This window comes from Scatophagus argus, chromosome 15 (genome assembly GCF_020382885.2).
Source record: "Scatophagus argus isolate fScaArg1 chromosome 15, fScaArg1.pri, whole genome shotgun sequence".
In the NCBI taxonomy this organism is placed as follows: Eukaryota; Metazoa; Chordata; class Actinopteri; family Scatophagidae; genus Scatophagus; species Scatophagus argus.
In genome coordinates, this window is record NC_058507.1 from 421,652 (window position 1) to 440,639 (window position 18,988).

Sequence of the window (18,988 nt, forward strand, 5' to 3'; positions counted from 1 at the left end):
TTGGCTGAATGGGTTTCTGATATTAGTTTTACTGGACTGGAGTCCAGACTACTTTCCTTGTTTTTTTAGGACATGATCTGAGCCCCTCTGTTACTGAATGTTATGACTTTATTATTTTCCAGCAGAGCCTTGAACTCAGACCTCTTGGTAACTTGTCAGACTTCTGTTGTTGGGCTTCCAGTATTCAGAGTTTTATCGAGTATCTCAGTTTTACCTCAATAATAGGTCATCGTGTGTATTCTGCCCACCACCTCTCAGCAGACGAAACCTGACAGAAACCTGGCAGTATGATGAACACAATGGAAAATAAGGTGTCAGTTTAATTCCCTCTATTGCCTGTTACAGCCTACATCATAATGTCACCAACTCTTCTAGATGAGGCCTTAAGATGTGGAAGAGAACTCTGAAGACAGCAGAGGCCTGACACCCAGTTCAGTCCAGCTTGCTATGCATCTCCTCTTCTTTAAGTCACCTCAGTGGTCAGCACCTGTAGAGGACGGCATCGATACACGTTAGGTCTTGTTTGTTGGAGTTAAAAAAGACCACCCTGCGGCGTTAGAGAAGATCTGCTCTCGCTGTCATCAGCATGAAACTCATCTTGTACCAATCTTGTCATCCATCATTGAAACACTCTCTGATGTCTGCTGGAAGGAGGTACGATCAGACCGGGAACAGCACCGTGTGGCGCCTTAGCCTTTCCGTCTTTATTGCCCCAGCGGGTCTTGTTGATTTGCTGGAAGTCTGCCACAGCACCAGTACGCTGGAAAACAGGGGAAAGTGTTATGGCACAGGGGAAACGAGGTGAAAAGCTGACCTCGTCCACAAGCAAGTTAATACGTTGTGAAAGTGTGGAAGCCTTTCCTCTCATTCTTTAGAGTTTGGTTTAGTTCAAGCTGTGATGTTGATGTGATTTTGTCTTGTTGAGAAAATGCAAATGGGTAAAAGTTTGGAAAAGGATGGCAAATGCTAAAGCTGCTGATATGAAACAACAGAGAAGTCAATGTGAAGCAGGTAACACTTTATTCATGTAAGAATCTCACATCGGCTGTGTGTACAGCTCTGTAGTCAGTGGGAGACGTCAGCTTCAAGTATGGTCATGGATAAATTCAGGTGACACAAATTCAGGTCGATTTCTGTTTAAATATCAACATAAAAAATATCTAACATGTTAAAACATACTGTCCCTTGACATCCCAACAAAATCAAAGTTTAGTTCAAACATGAGAGCAGAAAATTCTTTTAGTTATGCAGCCTCAACCAAAATACAAACAGGTAAACTCCAGGTCCAATAAAACATCCCAGGTTTCTAAAAGACAGTGTTACATCCTCACAGTACACCTGTCTCAAATGTACAGCATGTTGTTTAGTGTAAAAATCAGTGAACTTCTAAAGGAAATCGTGCAGTGCTGTTTGCAGTGAGACGCTTCAGGTAGTTAAAAAAAAACAGCTTCACTTCATTGTTAGTCTGCAAGGGAGTCGGTTTAAAGCAGCAAAGTTTCAATTTACAAAATAATACAGCAGTCAGGGCCTGACTTATCCACTACAAGGGCCCAGGGGCAAGCGTGTGCTGTTGGCCCCCCCAACCCCCTGCTGTATCCTGACAAAAAATTAACATGATTTACAAATACAAACAACACAACAATCCAAACAAATCTATCAAAGAGAAAGACAACATATTAATATGTCTTACAATCACAAACATCCCACTAAGACAACACATCACATGACTTTGCTCAGGATTTTCTCACAAATGTCCTGAGTACTTCCCAACAGCAGGTGGTGCTATGAGTCAGTTCAACTAAGAACTTTACTAACAGCAACATACCCCTTATCATAAAATCTCACTCAACTCTTTAAAAGGACTTGTGTCGCCATCTGCTGCTGTGGAGGGCAAACTGCTAAGGATATTGTGAGAAAATCCTGAGCATAGTCATGGCAGAAAAGCTGTGCTAAAAGTCACAAGATATTTTTTATATTACATTCATCTCCTACAAATTACATATTTGAAACAAAATGTATTAGTTTGTTGATGTTGGTCAGTGAACTTGTACAACATATTTTGTTTGTGATGTTCTGGCAGGAAATTGGTTCCATACTGAGGCTTCAAAACTGGATTTTAACTTAAGATCAACTGAGGACTTGCAGTTGATATTGCACTTTTCCATCAAACACACAGCTGTAATATAATCCTAGAAATGCCAGAAAATGATGAAAAAAGTCCAACTCAGAGTCCGAGTTGTCAGATGTCTTGTTTTGTCCATCCAACAGTCCAAACTCCAGAGTCATTTAGTTTACCACCATAAACAAGGAAAATAAAACTGAGAACAGAAGCTGGAATCAGTCATATCAGTGATTAGAGCTGCTACAGATAAAAAAAAATAAAAATAAAAATACAATTGTTTCTGCTCCAAACATGAAAAAAAAACATTTTAAAATTCATCAGCAGATAGCGGAATACCAGACGGTGCATCGCTGATGGGCTGCAGTCAGCTCTTGTCCTCCTGTTAGGTCAGGGTCTGACATGAACCAGTCCGCAGACGTTACACAGTCTCACTTTAAACCTCAAAACAGTGAAAAATGTCCAAAAGTCTTCATCTGGAGACCAGTTATTGATTCTTAGTTTAGTTTCATAAAAGGCAAAGAAAAGTACCAGATTCATGTAAATTAAGCTGTGAATCACTTATTTCAAAGAGTGTCAGGCCGAAACCAAAATAATTCAGTACTGAAACTCCAGTCAAATGATGCCCACATTCGATCGTTCTTGCACCAGATGGAGAACCCCACCTGACAGACTGCTCTACTGGTACTCATCTCATATGTGTAAGAGATTCATTTTCAGTCGACTGATTGATTGATTTTAGTTGTGCCTCTGAAGGAGAGCTGTGTTTGCTGCGCTGATTTTAACCCTGATTAATGTTGCTTATGAAAACCACGGAAAGATGACATTATGTGACGCTGAATAAAGTTGAATTTAACAAAAATACTGTCAAGTTTCTTGTCTGTGAAAAGACCTAACATCCCTGCTGACAGTAAAAGTTCACCCAGCTGGTTTGACCTGGAGCTTTCAGCCACATCTCATGGCTTCAGTCTACAGAGGATCAGCTGCCGTGCAGATCCTGAACCTGTTATCAGTCTGGTCTCAAGACAGTGTGTGGACCAAGGCCAAAGTGTGTGCCTGAAACCTCCAGAGGGATCGCGTGATGATACTGTTGGTACATTAACCACATCAATTTAAAATGTCCAGACAGTAAATTCTGTCTTCTGTGGTGTCAGGTTTTCCAGCTGCAGAGTTTAGGAGTTCGTAGGGACTCTCAGTTCACTGAAACAGTTAGAGTTTGACGTGTCAGAGTCAATCAGACTCAGAGTGACAAGAAACTGCAGCAGAAGAAGTCCAAGATATTAGAGCCTGTTACACCAGAGGACCCTCGTCAAACATGAACACACTGAATATAAGCTGTCACCACATCTCGAGTTTGTTAGTTAACGAGTCATTTCACCAACACAAAGTCCTCAACAAACTGAAAGGAAAAATCAGGAAAAATCCAATAAACTCTCAGATGTTTCCACCTGATGAGTTTTAAATGTTTGAAGGTCACGGCTGGATCACATCTGTCTGCTGGAACCAAACAGTAGAGAAGAATGACTGAAACTGGTCCAAGAGCAAGTCACAGTCTGAAAGTGGGCAGCAGGTCCACCACAAAGACAGGGCAGAAACTACAACATGACAAGCAGGAGTTTGTGCCTGAGCCTGAGCTGCTGCAGCAATTTTTAAATGTGTTGATGTTCTTTTTGAGCTGCACTTTATTTTAGTTTGCATCTTGTGAAATAAAACCAAAGGCTTTGTCTCTGTCCCGTCTTGTTGCATCCAAGACCCAAAGAGAACCCTGCAAACAAATGGCTCATAATCCACCTTCAGCCCAGCCAGAAGGTAAGACTGTCTGCTGGTCTTTTATTACAACAGGAGCTAACAGTTTCCTCCTACTTCCAGTTTTTGTGCTAAGCTAGGCTAATATGTCCCATATAGCAGGTCAGATGTCCAGTTTGTGGGAGGAGCTGAGCCGTCATCAGGGAGTGGACGAGCTGGAACACGGTTCACGGGTACTGATGGTGTGTGTTGGTGCTTTTATGAGCCAGTGGGTACCTTCACTTTCCACCTGCCTGCTGTTGCTCAGTGCTGTAAAGTGAGCGCCTCTCTCCAATCAGATGACTCACATGGAGGAGAAGCACTGTGATTGGTCAGTCTCTACTCACACATTAATGACGATATCGTCTTCGTCCTCTCCGACGTCCCCCTGTAAAGTGTTCACTGTTCTCCCTTCTACTCCTTCCTCCTCGTCCTCCTCGGGGGCTCCACAGGGACCAATGATGTATCTGTAGTCTCCTCCAATGGCCAGTGCGGCCCCGGACCCCACCATCAGCCAGTCCTTCTCCTCGTCCTCCGGCCTGTGCTGCCAGGGGACGCTCCAGTTCAAGGCCCCAGCTGCTGTGGTCTCCTCTGGCCCAAAGGCCCAGACTCCCTCTCGGACCGGCTCCCCCTCGTCCCCCTCCAGGTTGACGTAGAGTAAAGGCTCTTTCATTGGGGGGGCAGGGGACAGGTTGAGCCACAGTCCTTCCAGCTGACCAACCAGATGTTGGAAACTGGGACGACATTTAGGGACGGGACTCCAACAGCTGTGCATGATCTCATAACTGCCAGGAACACCACAGAAGAAGAAAGGAATCAACACAGAGTTTAAACCACTGGGACTCTGCAAAGACCAGAACAGAAGAGTCTTACTGGACCCCTTACTGATGTGAGGGAAACAAGCCTGAGAGTTTCAGAAAGAGCCAAAATGTTTAGAGGTTAAAAAGTCAGGACGGACAAAAGAAACTAAGAGTTTCCTCTCAGGCTGTGAGTGTGCATCAGTCATTGGCAGATCCTGACCAGGACCTGCACTCTGACCTGATGCAGAGAATATTAGACCGGACACTCAGTCACCAGTGAGACAGCCTGGCAGGCTAAAGCGAGGGGGTAAAAAGCCTTTCCGTGGAATGTGTTGGAACGTGTAACCGTGACGCTGTGAGTGTGTTACAGTGTGTGTGTTTAGATGTTTAGAAGTTGGTGTGTGTGGGACTCACATGTCGTCTCTGCAGTCCAGAGGTTTCTTTAGTCGTTCTCCTTTGATCAGATACTCATAGATCTCAGAGTTCTCCACGCCAGGATACGGAGTCTGACCTCGAGTCATGATCTCCCACATCGTCACGCCAAAAGCCCACTGACACAGGAAACCAGTGTAAGTGTGTGGTGTGACACAAGCCAGCCTGTGTGTGTGTGTGTGTGTGTGTGTGTGTGTGTGTGTACCACATCGCTCTGGGTGGTGTACACGTTGTCAGCCAGACTCTCCAGAGCGATCCACTTCACAGGCAGCTTGGAGACAGAACCCTGCCGGTAATAATCTCCACTGTAGATCTTCTTAGAGAGACCAAAGTCTGCAACACACACCATCATGTTCTCATTCAGCCTGACACACACACACACACACACACACACACGTTCAGTCGTTTAACTGAGACTAATGAACACCAGAGATAAACACAGAAAAAAGTATTGGGAGAAAAGTTCTCATATGAACGTGTGGCCATGTCTGATGGTTCTTAGACTTGATTGGTGGACTGACATGCAGTTGCGGGCGGCGAGGTCTCTGTGGATGATGTTCCTGCTGCTGAGATACTCCATCCCCCGAGATATGTCCAACATGAACTGCAGCAGTGTCTGCAGTGACAGGTCCTAAGGACGGACACAGACAAGAAGACAGCTGTACATCTCTCGGTTCATTAAATCATTCACATGAAAACTGAAGCCAAATGTCCATCCAGGTTGGAGCTGAAGAAGGAAAGCAAACAGCGCAGTGTGTCCACTGACACAGAACCACACAGGACATGTCCGACCTGCGGGTTCATTCATAATGTCATCATGTTTGTATCGAATAGTGAAAGGAAGATTTTGCTCTTTGAGCTGCATAGAGACTTTTAATGTGAAAAGCCCAGGAAGTGTTGAGTTTAACTGACAGCAGCTTAACAGCAATCACAAGACATCAGAGAGGAAGAAACTGCAGCCAGAGAGAAAAGATTAATCTTTACGATGTGCAGGAGTTTAACCAGCAGTCCTCTCTGCAGGGGACCTGCATGACATGAAAAACTGCGGGATGTTCCTTTAAAGGCTTACAAAAGGCTGATCTCCCAGCCGGGACAGCAGCAGGAAGGTGTGCAGGTCTCCGTGCTTCATGAACGGAAGGACCACCATTGGGATCGGCAGCCGCTGGCCAGGACGTCGGTGAAGGCTCACTCCTATTTGACAGGAGGAACTGTCAGTCAAAGCACCTGACCTTTGACCCCTGTTTATACGTGTGTGTGTGTGTGTGTGTGTGTGTATGTGTGTTACCAATGAGCTGGATAACATTGGGATGGTCGAAGTCCTTCATGTAAGCCGCCTCCTTCAGACACTGCTCAATGTCACCTGACGAAGTGACGTCAGCTGGTCTCACACACACACACACACACACACACACACACACACACACGCTGGAGTTAGTCAAATGATGCCTCAACTGATTTAAACAAACTGAAGAAGAAGAAACTCTCACTCACTTTTCAGCACTTTGACCGCCACCTTTTGGACGGACGAGTCCTCCGCCTTGAGGAAGGCCTCCCGCACTGAGCCGAACTCACCTGCACAGGTACACACAGATGAAACCTTCATTTCCATGTGTGCTTACTCTGCTGCAGGAAGTCTCAAAATTCTGGATTCATTTGGACATAATTAAAGAGCCAAGCATTACTCTGGTTTAAATGGTGAAATAACAGGTGTTTCTATTATTTTGTCCACCTGTTTGTCAGTGAGGGTCAGCTTGACAGTAGCACAAACTGATTCCAGGACTGCTGGACGAGGCTGTGACACTGAGCTGGGGTTCCTAATAAACGGGACACTGAGAGACTGTTGGACAGATGAGTACAGGACAGAGTGTGTGTTCTACCTTTCCCCAGCATGTGTCCCAGTGTTAGGAGCCTCTCTGGGATCAGAACATCCTGCAGCTTGTTCTTCAGGTCATCATTAATGCCAAGACTGTCCACTGGGGGGAGACACACACATACACCATCACACTCCTGCCAGGCTCTTAATGAACAGCTGAAAACTAAAATTATAAAAATGGACGCAGCAGAAGCTGAAACGTCCTCGTTTTGTTTAACATCTTCCTCACCTCCTCTCCTCTTCTTCCTCTCCCCTCATCAGATCAACATATAATTCATTATTTTATGTCACTAACTGTGTGTCCAGTTGTCCTCGTAGTCTTGTGTCTCTCCCTCTCTTTCTTTCTCTCTCTGTATCTTTCTGCAGGTTTCTCTCCATCCAGATCTACATGTTGAACTGCATCCTCTGACAAACCCAGTGACAAACCCAGTGTCTACTGTCAACATCTGCCTGTCGTATGATGTTTACTGCATGTTTCTCTCTCTCTCTCTTTCATCCTCTCTGTCCTGTCTACCTCTTCTTCTCCTCCTTCACCCGGCCGACTATCAGCAGGATGGTTCTCCCTTGTGAGTCGGGTCCTGCTCAGGGTTTCTTCCTGTTAAAAGGGAGTTTTTCCTTGCCACTGTCTGCTTGCTCGGAGTTCAGGCTCTGTAAAGCATCTAGAGACAATTTTGATTGTAAAAGGTGCATAAATAAAATTGAATTGAAAATCTGCTGCCTACATTATCCACAATGCCCCTGTCTCTCTGACAGCTGGGTAGCAGACTGCTGTGTGTGCACTGCTAAGTCTGGTCAGCTCACTTCTTTCTTTCTGCACAACTCCAGTGACATCACTTGAGGACATTAATGAGACGCCACCCTGGAGACACTAAAGACACTAAGCCATGAGACTCAGTTCTCAGAGGATGGACTGATGGTCATCACACAACACAGCACTGCACGCTGTTCACACCGACTGTCCTACCACACCCTCCACACAGAACCGGGTTCTGGTCTGTGTTACTGTTTAGCACAGTTATGTACAGGTTGTATCTAACTTCTCGTGAGGTGAAGCACCTGATCTCTGGAGGAACGTGGTCTCATTTCACTGTTCACTGTACTACTGTAAACTCTACTACTGAATTGACAATTAACCTCTTGACAACACCTGGAGACAGACGCTCAGGTGGGACATCATCAGCACTCATCTGTAAATTCAGATTTGTTAGTTTTATGTTCTGCTGAGTGGTGTCTAGCCATGTCTTTGCAGTTAAGCTGCAGTATCTCCTGCTGACCAGCAGGCGGGACATTTAGAACCATTTAGATGTTTGTCACCCATCGGATTCTGAGTTCCAGGAAGTCTGTGGGTTGTGCTGTTGTTGCTCTGTCAGACAGATGGATTTGATTGGCCGAGAGGCTGCAGGTAAATACAGGCCTGAGGTGAGTCTATCAATACGGGCAGCAGTGTTTTCTGTCAACAGACTGTCCGTCAGTCTGTCTGTTAGAGTCATTTTACTGAAAAAGTTTTAAAGGAGTTTGGAAAACTTTGAAACTCTGACAGAGCGACACTGTGACACTTCAGCACGAAGACAATCACGACAGACTTTGATCACTGCACTCACGTGTCGACTCCTGCAGCTCAGCACAGCTTCTGTTGAAGGACCGAGCAGCCGTGAAGGAAACCGAACTTTCAGGACCTGGAGGCTTGAAGGCTGACCTGAAGACACAGACACAGACAGAGTTTGTTTAAAGGTTTAAGTAGCAGTCTGGCATATTTGTGTTTCCAATCTCATGTCTGGACTCAAACAGCAACACGCTGTGGCCTACAGGTTGGAGAAGCGGCTTGTGATCCGAGGGTCACCAGTTCGATTCCTCCACCGGAAAAATTTGGGTGTGGTGGAGTGACTAATGTGAAAAATGCTCCCCCCCCTTCATTAGCCAGCTGATGTGCCCTTGAGCAAGGCACTTAACCCCCCAGTTTGCTCCCCGGGCGCCTGATGCTGCCCACTGCTCCTGTGTGTGTTTCACTGCATGTAATTTGCTGGATGTTGCATGTGTGTGTTCAACTAAGGATGGGTCAAATGCAGAAGACGAATTCAGTGTGTGTGTGTAAAAATATATATACTGCCAATAAAGTGATTCTTCTTCTTCTTCTTCTTCTTCTGGTGGAAATCTTTAGCTTCATTTTTAAAAAGGTTCATGATCATGAGCTGCTCACTGTAGGAAACAGTGCACATGCTGAGGACTATGTTCAGCTGCGGATGAATCCACAGTTTGTGTTGATGGAGGAGCAGCAGTGTGGCTCACTGATGAGCAACTCACTGCCGGTTTGGCTTCACATCACGCTGCCCTGTTGGTTCAAGTCTGAACCTGAGACTGGAGGATGAGTGTCTGTCAGAGTTTTTATACCCAAACTGCGTCTCTTTTCCACGGCGGCGAGCGAGGACAGTGAGCAGCAGTCCGACCACGGTGGCCACCAGCAGACCGAGCAGCAGGCCGACCCACATGTGGCTCCGCTGGGCCTTGACCTGCACTGAGGGACCAACGGGGGCCAATCATATCAGAAACCACAAGGTAATCATTTCAGAACCCAGAAATTGAGCAGGGACGTCACATGTGTCAGGTGTGCTGCCTACCTGAGGTGGGCAGCACCAGAACCGGAGGGCTCCAGGGTCCACAGCCCACTGAGGTACAGGCTGACACCTGGAAAGAGGCGTTAAAGAAACGTCCTCCTCCAGACAGCTGAGCCGAGTTCTCCTTAAACAGCAGAGGCTCCTACACACACACACACACACACACAGGCTTACAGTGTTTTCATGTGACCTGACACACACATCTTCTGACAACACACACACCTTTATTTAACACTCAACAGTGTGTGAGTGTGTCTGTATGTGTGTGAGGTCATGTGATCGCTCTCACCTGAGCTTCTCCTCCCAGAGTCCACTGCACCTTGTAGGCCAGCAGTCTGCCCTGCAGCTCCTCGTCCTGCAGTGTGGCCCAGTTCAGAGTCAGCTGCTGCTCCGACAGCTCAAACGTCAGGTTCCTGGGGGCCTCCGAGGGCACTGAGGGCGGGACGACACACAGTGAGCTGGAGTCAGTCTGCGGCAGGCTTTAGTTTCCAGAGGGTTTTTGTTTACATTTCACACAGTGTCCCAAAGTTTCACAGAAGAAGAAAGCAGGACAGTTTCAGCACAGTGAGACACAATCTGGACTCATCAACATAGAGACAAAGTTACCAAAAACATCCTAAAAGGACGCTGAGTCATAAGCCCCTGGTTAGTGTGGGATGTTCACATGCAACCAGACAGATGCTCGTCTGTCAGTGTAGACAGGAGACATGGCACTGTTAGACCAGGTCTCAGATCCGCACACCAGGTCCCAGACTTGCTTCTGTTTGACCAGACCGAGAGTTGCTGAGGTGCTCACTGAGATGGACAAACACCTGTGTGACAAACTCCCTGCAGGGTGATCTAAATGTAAGAGACAAGCTGCAGCTGGTCTGAGGTCAGTGTTCACAGTGCAGCCTGTAGGGGGCACTACAGAGGCTGCAGCACAGTCCTTTCATATGGATTGAGGCCACAAACAAAAGCTGATTGTACGGAGAGGACTGGAATCTACTGGAAAAACTCCAGCTGGACCACCAGCGCACACACACACACACACACACACACACACTCAAAAACAACTAAACAGCTCTCAGCTTCCAACTCCCGAGTCTCAGAGCAAACAGGAAGCCAGCAACAGCAGGTCTCTGATCTGAAGTTTCCAGAAGATGAAGATGAAGATGAGGAAATAATCTGACTGACTTTTTATACAAACATTCACTCTGATGAAGAAAAACGAGGCCTGCTCCTGAACCACCGCCAAACAGCACCAGTCTCTCTCCATTGAATGAATATTATCAGCTCCCCACGTCTCTCACCTGACTCAGGTGTCTGGAAGTGCAGCCAGGAGGAGAAGGGGGACGGTCCCACCTCGTTGACACAGGACACCCTGACGCTGTAGTTAGAGTGACTCCTCAGACCAGACAGAACCTGCAGGTGAGGAGGAACCAGAACCTCCTGCTGAGGGAGGTCACCCCGTCGGACTGAACGCCTCGACAGCTGAAGAGGAGGAGGAAGGACAGATGCTGGTTCAGAATGATGTTCTGATGATTAGTTTCCTATCGGCCCACCTGTCTGTGTGTGTGTGTGTGTTTTTACCTGGATGATGCAGCTGGACAGCTCAGAGTGCCCAGTGAATCCTGGTTTCCATGACAACGTGACATTGTTGTCCACCATCCTCTGAACCTGCAGCCCAACTGGAGCTGCTGGCAACACTGAGACAGAGACCCCGCCCCCAGAGAGCGATCACCCAATCACAGCTCAGCAACAGTAACAAGTTCCAGCAGGTGTAAGAGTTCGTCCACATGTTGAAACAGAACACGGAGCTGCCTCTAAAGCTGTGCTAACATTAGCATCAGAACTAATGTTTGTAATGACATGCTAACGTTAGCATTAGCACCAGTGCTTCTTGGGCTGCGCTAATGTCGCTAAAATGAGACAGCTTGCAGGACAGGGTTTGAATTAAAGCTGAATGTTCATCTGAATAGCACAGAGTTTATGACGCACGAAGCTGAGATGACAGACGCAAAGTGCTGGTTTCAAACACACCTTCACTTTTCTAATCCATAAGTGCTGCAGCTAAGTGACGACTGGTGTGACAGCAAAGCTCCAGCAGGTGAACTCACCTTTAATGTGAACTGTTCCAGTTCTGGAGACTGAGATTCCTCTGGCGTTCTTCGCCTCACAGTAAAACTTCACACTGCTGTTCACTCCTGCAGACAGACAGGCAGAGAGAGAGAGAGGCAGGCAGGAAGTTATTGATCTGTAGATCTGGGATTTCCTCCAGTTAATCACCATGATTCTTTTAGCTTCCTTAGCCTGCTGTCCACACGTGTGACTAAGTACATCTGGTAATGAGGTACTTGCGCCTTACTTGAGTATTTCCATTTGTTGTTGTTCAGAAGGAGATAGTACTGATTACTTCATGACTCTTGAATCTGATCAGCCAATAAATTAGGATGTATTACTATAAAGTACCCAGCAATACATGAACACAAACGTGTTCAGATACTTCACTCTGCAGAAACAAATGGAAACACGTTCAGTTTCTGTCAGGTGGTTGAAGTCTGCACTACGTGTGGATGAAAACTTGACTTCTGACAGGTGTCCATCCAGCTCTGGTATCAATGTGATGCCCCAAGCTGACCACCTGTACCTCATCCAATCAGCTCACAGTTCTGAGTCACATGATTAAAATCAATCAGTTTCATTTCGATTTAGAGGGAAACGTTCTGTAAAACAACACGAGTCACTGAAAGGAAATACAGAGTGTGTGTGTGTGTGTGTGTGTGTGTGTAATTGTAGAAAAATCCATTTGACAGAAGAAACCACAGCAGACACACACACACACACACACACACACACACACACATACTATCAAAACAGCTTCAAGGTCATTTGACTCCATAGTCTACTTTCTTCACCCTGGCTCTTATTTTGATAGTTTTGACCTTCCTGTCAGTTGAAGGATGATGAATGTTCATCAGCAGACAGACGTACTTGTTGTGCTTTTCTTCTTCTGGTGACCTGTGAGGCTGAACTCACTCCACCCGCCAGGACTGACCTTTGTGTTAATTCCAACACTCACATGTGTCTGACTCACACCACAGGAAGCCACACGCACGTGCATGTGTGTGTGTGTGTGTGTGTGTGCGTGTGCAGAACTACATTACAATGAGGTAATAGCTCTCTGGTGACTAACAGCAGATCCTGGATCAGCCTGCACTGTAAACACACGCAGTGATTCTGTGACAGTTATTGATCAGCTGCTGATCACGTGATTCTTCTCATCATGGAAGTCATTCACCTGGTGGAGATAAAGTCCTGACTTTCAGTCAGAAAACACAGAGGCCTACATTTCCCACCATGCACCAGAGAGGCTGTCCTTCAAGCCTCTCAGCTTCAATCACACACTGGACAGCAGAAGACTTTCTGACCTGGGACATGGAGGACAGAGGGGGACGGTCTAGGGCCTCCCTCCTGGATCCCGCCCAGCCACCACAGCACCTCCACGGGCTCCGGGGGGCCAATGGCTTCACAGGTGAGGTTGAAGGGAACGTTGGGGAACGTGGCCACGTCCTGTGGCTCCTGGACAAAGTGGGGGACACCTGCAGACCACAGACAGAACATGAGGGGACTCTGAGAGGAAGTGAAGAAGACAGAGGAGGAAACAGGTGGTCCTCACCTTCCACCGTGATCCAGGCTCGCTCAGAGGAGAACGTCAGGCCGTGGAACTCGACCTCACACCAGTACTGCCCCGCATCCTGCTGCTGGACCGACTTCACACTGGAAAAAGAACACACAGAACGTCAGGACCGCAGCAGGACGCAGAGTCTACACTGCAACCAGAAACCAAACCGGAACCAGAGGACAAGGACGAGGACGAGGAGGAGGAGGACGAGGAGGAGGAGGTGGAGGAGGAGGAGAGGAGGAGAGGAGGAGGACAAGGACGAGGAGGAGGAGGAGAGGAGGAGGACAAGGGAGAGGAGGAGGACAAGGACGAGGAGGAGGAGAGGAGGAGGACAAGGACGAGGAGGAGGAGGAGAAGGACAAGGACGAGGAGGAGGAGAGTAGGAGGACGAGGAGGAGGAGGAGGACAAGGACGAGGAGGAGGAGGGGAGGAGAGGAGAAGGACAAGGACGAGGAGGAGGAGAGGAGGAGGAGGACAAGGGAGAGGAGGAGGACAAGGACGAGGAGGAGGAGAGGAGGAGGACAAGGACGAGGAGGAGGAGGAGAAGGACAAGGACGAGGAGGAGGAGAGTAGGAGGACGAGGAGGAGGAGGAGGACAAGGACGAGGAGGAGGAGGAGGAGGACAAGGAGGACGAGGAGGAGGAGGAGGAGGAGAGGAGGAGGAGGAGGACAAGGACGAGGAGGAGGACAAGGAGGACGAGGAGGAGGACAAGGAGGACGAGCCAGCTGCTGCTCTGCCTCTATTTACTGTAAATGTGCTGTTTAAGCTTCAAACAGAGCAGAAACACCAACAGCCGTCACAGAACTTCAACCAGACTCCATCAGGTTTTCAACTGGTTTGACATGCTGGACACACAGAAAACACACGTGATGGACGCACCGGACAAATACTACAGTGAAGTACTTCATGTACAAACAGCTGCTGTGTTTGACCGAGTCAGACTTCACCCACATGACTGAAATATTACACAAACTGATTTGAAACAGCTGAGGCAAAGCCAAATCTGCGACGCCGCATTGATCGACGTGCTGATCGATCGATCGATCGCTCTCCGGCCGTGTGGACCGACCTGTGGTAGGTCTCCCAGTGCTGCTCTCCCAGGGTGATGAACATCTGGTCGGTGCTGTACAGTTTCTCTCCGTCCTTCATCCACACGATGTCGGGCTCCGTCACTCCCTGAACCGCACAGCCCAGCCGCGCCGCGTTCCCCTGAGACACCGTCTGATTGGTCGGGTGCTTCGTGAACGACACACCTGCAGCAGAGAGGAGAGGCCGTTAAAGGAGGGCAGAGGAGGCGGAGGCCAACCAGATGACAGTCAAAGGTCAAATGAAGGACAACGTGAGGGACAGCTTCACGTGTGAATGAGAGGACGGCTACGGCCTCCTCGTCGACACGTTCCTGCTCAGACAGGAAGCTCATTGTTTGCTTTTATTCCACTTTTTGTTCTTCCTGCAAACTGAAAGGTGAGGGCTGTTCATGTTTTAGCCATGTTAGCGCCACCTGGATGTCAGCGGAAGAACCTGAAACAAGACTACGGCGCAAACGCTCAGCGAACTGATCGCCGAGCTGAACGTCCTCCTCCTTCAAACGGTCCAAAGTGACGTCTTCAAATGTCCGCGACCAGCAGTCCAAAAGCCCCAAACATTCAGTTTGAGCCCAAAGGCCTCACGCCCGAGAAGCTCACAGTTTAACAGAGGCATGCTGGGAAAAAAAACAAGAACTGAAAGTCTGCAGTGAGTGGCTGACATCACTGAAAGCGATGACATCATCAGCCACTGTCACCGGCCAACACGTCACTTCTCTCTGCTGGTGACATCACCAAGTACCAAACACTGAAATGGAGCCATGAAGCGAAAGATGAGAGTTTGATTTAATATCCTGCAGCATCGTGACCACACACACACACACACACTCACTCACTCACTCTCACACACACACACTCACTCTCACACACACACACACACACACACACACACACACACACACACACACACACACAGACAGCCTAACAGCTGCTTTTATTTCAGTATTATTATTATTATTATTAAAATGTCACATTGAGTTGTTAAAGTTTTGTTCAAGATTTTAATTATTTTGTCATTAGTGAATTTCCGGTTAAAAATATTAATTCTAAGCTACCTTCTTTATTTCCCTGCTGAATTCTTGGAATGGTGGTGGTGGAATAATGAAGACTACGGCGCTCACATTCCCTCGCGTCCCCTCAGAGACGGTCACGAACCTGCACTTTGCCCAGTGCTCTTCAGCTACGCGGCCTGAGTCCTCACGCCAGGCTCCGTTCAAAAATGTCGAAAATTATGATTCCTTCGCTGGTTAGCCTCTTTTTATGAAAGACGGGACAAATCTTACACGACTTTATTTTCACACCTGTCTCCGTGTTAATTCGGGATACATACAACGAACCAACAAGCAACTTATTTCCTTTAGAGTTTTAGGTGTTAACTGATCCAAGCTCTCTGAGCAGCAGTCGAAACAGAAAAGAAGTTGCACATTGCTTTATGTAAACTGCTGCTTGCTGTACTGAGTGTATGCCGAGTGGAAGGCTCGTTAAGATTTATTTACAGTTTTAGCGTGTGTCTGATCACGGGTCAATATTTGCAGAAAGTCGTGTGTTTTGAACTCCACTTCATAAAACGTACATTCAACCATGTTTTTGCTCTACTAACGGGAGCCGAACTGCGGCCAAAAGGGCACAAGTTAATGTTCGAGTTGAAGCTTGTTCGGTCCTTAAACGAACCAATTCCCACTCACCGTTTGCACAGGTGCCTTCACGGCCCCGCAGTAAAAACAGAAGAATCCACAGAAACGGCGTCATCTCCTCATTATCTCTGTGTGTAGCACATTAAACGGCTCAGCTCGGCTCGGCTCGGCTCGGCTCGGCTCGCACTCCCTCACTGGAGCCTCATTTCCAGCTGGACAAACAGGGTTTCCACCGGAGGGAAGCGCAGCCGTTCAAATCATGAGGCGAACGGAAAACAAACGGATTACAAATCAAAGTTTACTTCTGCTTCGCTGAAGGAGCGAAAAGCGCAGGAAGTTCATTCAGTCTGTTTTCAGGCTGCACGAGCACTTTCACACACATTCACGGCTTTCTCTGAGCGCAGACTGACGGCAAGTTACACGGTGAAACGCGACCACGCCGGAAATAACACGGAACTGCTTTCACAATAAAAGGAAACTGAATTTTAAAAAAATCCTGCGTTTTCCATATATGTTGCATTTCGTTTAGAGTTTCTCCCCTCCTTTTATTTACATTATCCGAAAAAAAGTCTCATGGGGTCTTTAAAATAATACTAAAATAAACTATTTTAAGCTTTTAAGTAAAAATAAAAAATAATCAGGTAAATCGGAAGTGTAGTTTACATTCCGTCTGGCTTCACATTAGTTGGTGCTCTCATTCCCTCCAGTAATGTCGATGGAGAGGGCGTGTGTGTGTGCGTGCGTGTGTTTGTATGTGTGTGCGTAGGTGTGTGTGCGTGTGAATATAATGATGGACTGACTGCGCATGACCGCCACCTGCTGGTGAGACCAGCTCTCAGAGCGCTCTCAGGGAGAGCAGATGACCTCATGTTGTTTTAAACTGGAGAAATCAAGAGCCAAGCACAACTCTTTACTTGAGTTAAACATGATTAAAGATTAAAAGATTAAATTAAAGATTAAAGTGACATATTTTGTCATTGGAGGGAACTCACTCCAACGAAATTTGTTCTCTGCATTTAACCCACCCAAGTGACGTGCACACACACACAGCAAACCCGGGGCAGTGGGCGACCGCGTGCAGCGCCCGGGGAGCAGTGGGGGTTAGGTACCTTGCTCAAGGGTACCTCAGCCATGGACACCGGGACGGGGAATCGAACCAGCGATCCATCGGTTACGGGTCCGACACCCTAACCGCTGATCGACGACTGACCATGGTACTAATAGTTAGGAAAAGATATCCAACTTTTGTTACAACTACTTTTCCTCTCTTTACAAAACCAAATGTGATTACAATGCTGTGCTATCGATTTTAGTTGCAGAACTATTGATTCTATCAGAAGTATTACTTCCGCCCAGAAGTTGATGTGTGATTCCCAAATCAGGCAGCAGGAGGTGCAAGATGCCAAATCTTAAAAATAGTAGATCACCTGGGAATGACGGCATTAGCTCAGAATTTTATAAAGAGTTTTCCGAGCTGTTGGCACCGTTTCTTTTTAGTGTTTTTACTGAAAGCACTGCGAGGGCAGAACTTCCTGCCACCATGACACAGGGGTTAAGATGAACTTTATAGACTAATTAACTTTATTAATTAGTCTAATACCTAAACCCAAACAGGACTTGCTTCTTATTGGTAACTCTACTAAACAATGACTATAAATTATTTGCTTTAATTTTTGCTAAGTGATTTAAAGGAGTTTTGGACTCGATAATTGATGAAAGTCAGTCAGGTTTCATGAGTAAAAGGCACGTTTTTTAATATTTTTTTCAATGCGACGAAAACTCGTTATACAAATGGTAATAGTTCAGTAAAACTGAGAAATGTTGCTACACAGAGGTTTTATCAGGAGACAGGCATACAACAGGGCTGTCCTGTTTCTGCCTCCTCCTCCCCAGTCTTGTTAAAGGGGAAATACTCTAGTAAAGTACCTCAGATTTGTACTGAACTACAGTATTTGAGGAAATATACTTGCTTACTTACTTTCCCCCGCTGATGATACATGTATGACAAATGCAACACTTTGAAGGGAGCCATTTGTGCTTTTACTTTTGATACTTTTATTACATTTTTAATGCGGGACTTTTACTTCTAACAGAGTGTGTCTACACTGTAGCATTAGTACTTTTACCTCAGTAAAACATCTGAGTACTTCATCCAAGACTGAACAGCTGGACTGAACCAGAATCTGTGGAATCCACCAGAGGTTTTGACAGTCTGTTATCCTGCAAAGTTTGTTTAAAACAATCAACAATAATCAATAATAATCAGTAATACTCGATGAGGACAGCAAGAAGACTTTGGACAAACTGGATCAGAAGCTTCTGGTTCCTGTCAGCAGAAACACAAGACAAACACTTTGAGACATTTGGGTGCAGTTCATTCTTGTGAAATAAGACAATAAAATTAAACTTTGACTTGTCTATTAAGCGTGCGTTAGCGCCTACAGAACATAACGATCTGACTGCCGGATGGTCTGACAACAGACATCACTTCCTGTTTCCTTCTGACTGGCTTCGTCCTATCAGTGAGCTTCACCTGCAGAGCCTGAGAAGTCTCCCTCAATGACCAGTGAAAACAGGCGGACTGGCCCTTTAACTGCTTTACTCTTAGCTTTACTTCAAATATTAACAGTTCAAACATTTCAGATGAATGTAAAAATACTCCATAATGTGAAATGATGTGAAATAAGCCAATCAGTGAGCAGAAGTCACTGATAAGCTGCTCTGATTGCTCAGGTGTTTCACTGCAGGTGGCTGAAATGTTTCTGTCTGCATTAATCATCCACAGAACAGCAGCAGAGGTTTGACAGTCTGGAACCAGATTTTCTCTTTCAGCTGTAATTTGATTTTTTTTCCTTCTGTTCTGGTGGAAATGAAGAAGCTTAACACACTTTCATTCAACACACTGTGGAGCCACGAGTCTCCATAAACTGTTTATTCCAACCACTGACCGTATATAAAGATGGAGGACATGACATCCGCATCG

General features: G+C 46.6%; 1 protein-coding gene across 1 annotated transcript; it reads right to left on the minus strand.

The window, feature by feature from the left end:
- Positions 1 to 1,003: 1,003 nt before the first annotated feature.
- Positions 1,004 to 16,386, minus strand: tyro3 (TYRO3 protein tyrosine kinase). Its single transcript, XM_046413800.1, has 19 exons — positions 16,057 to 16,386; positions 14,356 to 14,539; positions 13,280 to 13,380; positions 13,032 to 13,202; positions 11,721 to 11,807; positions 11,194 to 11,309; positions 10,914 to 11,094; positions 9,911 to 10,053; positions 9,625 to 9,763; positions 9,398 to 9,521; positions 8,611 to 8,705; positions 7,014 to 7,109; positions 6,628 to 6,708; positions 6,422 to 6,514; positions 6,206 to 6,327; positions 5,658 to 5,767; positions 5,342 to 5,501; positions 5,119 to 5,255; positions 1,004 to 4,689 (listed from the first exon to the last, which is right to left on the minus strand). Exons 1-19 carry the CDS (start codon positions 16,118 to 16,120, stop codon positions 4,248 to 4,250), a joined length of 2,646 nt encoding a protein of 881 aa, XP_046269756.1. The 5' UTR covers positions 16,121 to 16,386; the 3' UTR covers positions 1,004 to 4,247.
- Positions 16,387 to 18,988: the final 2,602 nt, after the last annotated feature.